The 5,768-nt window shown below is 34.9% G+C and overlaps 1 protein-coding gene across 1 annotated transcript; it reads right to left on the bottom strand.

The window, feature by feature from the left end:
- Positions 1–1,028: 1,028 nt before the first annotated feature.
- On the bottom strand, positions 1,029–5,261 carry LOC113463456 (serine racemase-like). Its single transcript, XM_039117756.1, has 2 exons — positions 4,948–5,261; positions 1,029–1,400 (listed from the first exon to the last, which is right to left on the bottom strand). Exons 1-2 carry the CDS (start codon positions 5,259–5,261, stop codon positions 1,154–1,156), a joined length of 561 nt encoding a protein of 186 aa, XP_038973684.1. The 3' UTR covers positions 1,029–1,153.
- Between the last annotated feature and the right edge of the window lie 507 nt (positions 5,262–5,768).

The following is a 5,768-nucleotide window of genomic DNA, read 5'->3' as shown; positions in this document are numbered from 1 at the left end:
GCTTAAAATAATGGCTGTTATCAAGTTCTCGGCCCTCTCCATTATGCTGTACGTATATCGACTAACAAAACGAAAATGGCCATTACAAATTGTAATTTATATATTTAACATTATAAAAGCCTATTGTAGAACAAATAATCATAGTCATATTCATTTTTATTGTTTCTACCTAAATAAAATAGTAATTCATTTCAAAATTGTTAACCAAATTTTCTTCCAAACAGGATTATACATTCTCGATCATAATATTTTTTTGTTAAATAACAGTGATTTGAAAAAGAATGCTGCCATTCTTCTCTTACTATCTGTTATTTTTTCACTATAATAGCCATTGTCATAATTATTATTTAATATTAAAAATTAATACCGCCAGGACAAATAATGACAGTATTATGGTAAACAAAGCAAGGATTAGACCAGAGATTGGCTATTAGCTTTGTACCTTACCAAAAAATAACAAAATACATAATTGAGAAATGCATCATTCATATTTAAAAAATTTCGCTAAACATAGATTTTGGATATCTTGAAAAAGTGGTTGCTAAGAAGAATCCATTATGACAACATCATGGTGCCGTTATAGTTGTCACTATCTCCATATGACAACCTATAGAAATAAAAAAGACAATCCAAAGATGCCCTGGAAGTTGAATCTGTCACAATGGTGAAGTATCTGGAGACATGTTTGGACTTCCTTCAGGTTTAACCAACATGCGAAAAATTATCCAACACCTTGCATTAAGATAACTAGCCTCTCAAGCTTTAGCAACTGTATAGCACAACTCAAAGTAGGACTAATCAAGGAGTAACACATCGACGTGAGAAATGAGAGGAGAAAAACAGTGCTGCCTAGATGCTTGAATGTTCTTTTAGATTTGTCTGATGCTGGGTTTTGTACTTTGAGATGACAAATTGCCAAAATTGTTGTCCAAGTTAGCTCACTGTGTTAATATTATCTGACTTCGCAACCTGCCTCTGTTGACAAACAGTACACCAAATCAAACTGAACTGAACCTGGAAATATCAGGCAACCATGGATAATGGCATATTTAGCAGTCAATACATGCCCTCAATCAATTTTTGTAATTAAAATTTTCAATGAAGTTATTTCTCTGTGCTTTTTACACACTTCAATTGAAAAAACTTCAACTACTCATTTGCTAAATGACTCCCAAAGCACACCAAGATCAACATTGCCTCCAGAGAGAACGACTCCGATTTTGTTGCAATTCTTCCAATCAGGATTTTGTTGGAACCGATCAGAAAGAACAGCAGCAAGACCGATGGCCCCACTAGGCTCCACAGCCACCTTCAGAATCTCATAGCACAATCTCATGACTTCTACAATCTTCTCATCATCTACAGTGATGATATCATCCACTAAATCCCGCAGCACCGGCCTAAAACAGATAGATCAATAACTCTGTAAATATTTAAAAAGAAGTTGATGAACCAACAAATGTGGAACATTAGATATAGGTTAATAATAAGCTGGGTAGACAATTTATCAATGGTTTAAACTCGGAACTTTGAGAACACAAATTTACAATAAGGGGTAAATCCACCTCTCATATATTAGGAAAAGGACTACCAACATAAGAAACTTAAAACCACTTTAGGCATTTGCTGACACAAAAGGAAAAAAATAAACATGTTACATAGTTGAGTTCTAGGCAATAAAATTGTCCTGGCAAAGTTTTCAATACCGTGGGATGTAGGTATCCTAGTTTCTCCATAAAATGCGATTATCCGCTGTCTCACCCCATGTTGGCAACCGTCCTGGTCAAGCATCCTGATAGGCCCTCCTTCTCTCTCCCATTCTTATTTCCTATATTTTTATCTTTATTTGTTTTTGTTTTTCCTTCTCCCTATCCTTTTTGTTTTTCCTTCTCCCTTCTTTCTACCTCTTTTCTTCTTCTTTATTTCCCTTCTTTCTTTCCTTCCATTCTTTCTTTTCTTCTCCCTTCTTTTCTTTTTCCTCCTATCCCTTCTTCTTTCTTTCCCTTCTTTCCTTCCTGCCTTTCCTTTTCTTCTCTCTTCCTTTCTTTGCTTTTTCTGTTGGAATTTAAATGAGTTTTAAAATTTTAAAGAGGTGTTAATAAAAAAGATTTGTAACTCACAAAATTTTATAAAAAATGTTGTAACCCCTAGGTGTTTCAAATTCTATTTGGAAGTTTCGAAACTTTCCATCATCTCTCATTATGGCCTTAATGAGGCCATAAGTATTTAACCATTATGGTTGAGTTACAAAAGGTCTATATATATAAGATCCATTCCTTGCACCAAAATATAATACACACTACGTCTTCTTCTTGCTCTCATAATATATCCCTACCACCATTCTCACTTATATAATTACATATATTATTTTATATTTTGAGCAACCGATATAGACTAGGTAACTTGCCTACTACAGACGTGCACTATAGATTAGGTCCGCTGTGAGCTGTTCGGGTTATATTTTGGAGCCGTCGCTGACCGACAATACTCGCATGTGGGGAGGCAACAATGGATTTAGGATAGTGCGTCTCTTGGCGTGCCTCCTACACGGCTACATCTCACAAGCCGGATATTTTCTTACTACTATTTTATTACAATTATTATTTTTTATTTTATTTAAATATTTTCTTAAGCATATTACTAGATCAACAAAGTATCTTGAAGATCTAAGAAACAAAGTATCATCTCTAGGAGTACTATGGAGTCAGAATTTATAGCTTTAGATACGACTTGCTCTGAGGCTGAGTGGATTAAGAACCTGATACTTGACATGCTCTAGTTAATAAACCCATCCATGTCATTTTCATATATTGTGATAATAAGACAGTAATCGAGTTAGTAAAATTGGCACATACTAATAAGAAAATGAATAGCCATTTGCAAGTGAGGTATAAATCAGTTAAAAGTTTATTGAATAAGAATATTGTGTTTTTGAAATTCGTAAAGTTTAATAAAAATATAGCTGATCAGCTGACCAAAGTTCTTTCTAAAAGAGCTGTCATAGATTTGTCGAGAGGGATGGGCTTAAGCCCACAAGGGAGTCACCTAGGGAGGTAACCTAACCTTTGTGATTGAAGATCCGATGAAGAAGGTTCAATAGATAGATACAATCCATATTGCATTACTCATTTCAGAAATACTTTTCAGAAGAGAGTCTCTTGTTCATCTCTATGGCAATAGTGTTTTGATATGTAACGTTAAGGAAGGGTATTACCCTAAATAAGCCCAAGGCAGGCATACTCCTATGGGATACAGGTCATATGTATTCTTGTAGGACTTACCTAAATGAGAGTTGTCGTGAGGCCGTGACTGTGAAAATTGGGTTGTTTTCTAATAACTCTCATGAGAATCAAAATTCAGTGCATGGCCATAAATAGCGCAAACCTGCACGTGGTCTATATTAATACTATATGTGTGGCATATTAAAATCTGGTCCAAAGGCACTAGTTCAAGACTTAGTTCACTATGATTCTTCAGGTTAAAACAGTCAACAGAAAGTGTAGGTTCAAGTCCGAGGAAACCTGCAACCATTGTATAGTATAAAGTTGCCTGAATTTGTATATATATATATATGTGTGTGTGTGTGTGTGTGTGTGTGTGATTTTATAAAGTTTTGAAACTTACGGGGACTATTAGAATTTGAATGAGTTTTAAAATTTTAAACAGGTGTTAATAAAAAATATTTGTAATCCACAAAATTTTAAAAGAATTGTTGTAACCCCTAGGTGTTTCAAATTCTATTTGGAAGTTTCAAAACTTTCCATTATCTCCCATTATGGCCTTAATGAGGAGGCCATAAGTATTCAACCATTAGGGTTGAGTTACAAAAGGTCTATATATATAAGAGCCATTCTTTGCACCAAAATATAATACACACTAAGTCTTTTTCTTGCTCTCATAATCTCTCTATACCACCATTCCTCTTATACAATTACATATATTATTTTATATTTTGGGCAACCGATATAGACTAGGTAACTTCCCTACTATAGACGTGCATTATAGATTAGGTTGATTGTGAGCTGTTCAAATTGTATCTTAAAGTTGTCGCTGACCGCTAATACCCACAAGTGGGGAGGCAACAACGGCTTTAGGATAGTGCATCTTTTGGCATGCCTCTCACAGCTCAAAGGCCAAATATTTTCTTGCTAATATTTTATTACAATTGTTAAAATTTTTTTATGTAATTTAAATATTTTATTAAGCATATTACTAGATGAACATTTTCTTCATCTTTATTTCCTTCTTTTCTTTCTTTCATTTTTCTTCTTATTTTTCCCTTTTTCCTTCTTTCCTTCCTTTCTTTAGTCTTCTTTTCTCTTCCTTTCTTTCCTTCTTTTTTCTTCTTCTCGCCTTCCTTCTTTCCTCTTTCTTCTTTCTTTTCCAAAACATGAGCAGGTCTCAAAGTCTTGCCCCTACCAGAGTCCCGTTTCCTCACAAGAATGGGACAGGATGGCCCCTATCCCCTCGTGACCTAAAATCTTGTATCCTGGCGCCATATGTTTATACTCGAATTCAGGCTTTTGAAACAACAACTTGAACAAAAATGATACAAATGAATGGCCATCCATGGACATTCGAGTCAAAAAAAAGGTAGATCCTTCTAAGAAATTTTCTATAATAAAATAGTTACATACATGACAACGTCTATAGTCCATAGCAAGGTCACTCGACGTAAGTATGGACCTTCCCCAAAGACTTATAATTTGGAATATCAATAAACAGCCAATTTCTCCAATAACTACACCAAAGAGCATTTGTATCATATAATATGTTATGCAAACTTTTGGCCAGGGTGCATACATGTTTGCTATTGTGATGGTGGGGTGACTAAAAATATTAGAAGGATTAAAAATATATAAATGTAAGATGGCTCAAGATATAATACTGACTGATCATTTAAAGTTCCAGCTGAAACTTAAGAACTCATGTGATGTTTCCATTTACCAAGTCAGATCTCCAAGAAAAGCTCGAAGCCCATCAGCAATGGTGTTGGTCTCTGGTAGCGTCACAATTTTTCCTGCTACCTTTGATCGAGCTACATCATCAGCACCCTTTGGCTCGGCAGCCAAAATACAAATAGAAGGGTTGATTGTCTTTGCAGCCAATGTCACACTGGAGATCAACCCTCCACCTGTACTTAAAGTTTCAAAAAAGTCCTTTCGATTGTACAAACCACTAATTGGGACTATAATTGTGTCAATATCTCGGACTTTTTCTAGCAACTCTAATGAAATGGTGCCCTGCCCGCTGTTAAACATATACATATAACATGTCACCCATAGTGCATATAAAATAGACCAATAAAGTACCATTTTAAGAGGAAAACATAGCTACTGGCATGGTATGATAATCAGAAACTGGATCATTATAAGTTTTGGAGCATTTAATTTATGATGCAAGAAAGGTGAGATAAGTGGGCACAGAGGATATGGTAGGTTCTGATGTTGCTACATGGCTAACAAAAGAAGGTAATACAAAACATTTTTGTTCTATGTTTATATATATATATATATATAAAGAAGTCCACTTGCTGAAAGATTTCTAGCGAGGAATCCTCCGATGTTTGAGTCAGTATAGATCTAAAGCAACAATAGAAAAAAGAGAGAATGAGAGTGGGAGGTGCTCGAGAGAAAGATGGAACTTAAGCGTGCTTATTTGAGAATCCCTCGGTTACTTCTATATATAGAAATGGCTGAGTATCCATTACTTATTCATTAGGAAGCACAATAATTGCACAGTACCGAATACCCATGATGTTAATTGTG

Source organism: Phoenix dactylifera, unplaced genomic scaffold (genome assembly GCF_009389715.1).
Source record: "Phoenix dactylifera cultivar Barhee BC4 unplaced genomic scaffold, palm_55x_up_171113_PBpolish2nd_filt_p 000274F, whole genome shotgun sequence".
Classification (NCBI taxonomy): domain Eukaryota; kingdom Viridiplantae; phylum Streptophyta; class Magnoliopsida; order Arecales; family Arecaceae; genus Phoenix; species Phoenix dactylifera.
This window is presented reverse-complemented; position numbering and strand designations above follow the sequence as displayed.

Coding starts and splice junctions, on each gene's coding strand:
- LOC113463456 (XM_039117756.1), bottom strand. CDS start 5,261: ATGTTTAACAGCGGGCAGGGCACCATTTCATTAGAGTTGCTAGAAAAA. Junction 1,401..4,947: donor TTTCTTGGAGATCTGACTTG/GTAAATGGAAAC, acceptor TATCTGTTTTAG/GCCGGTGCTGCGGGATTTAG.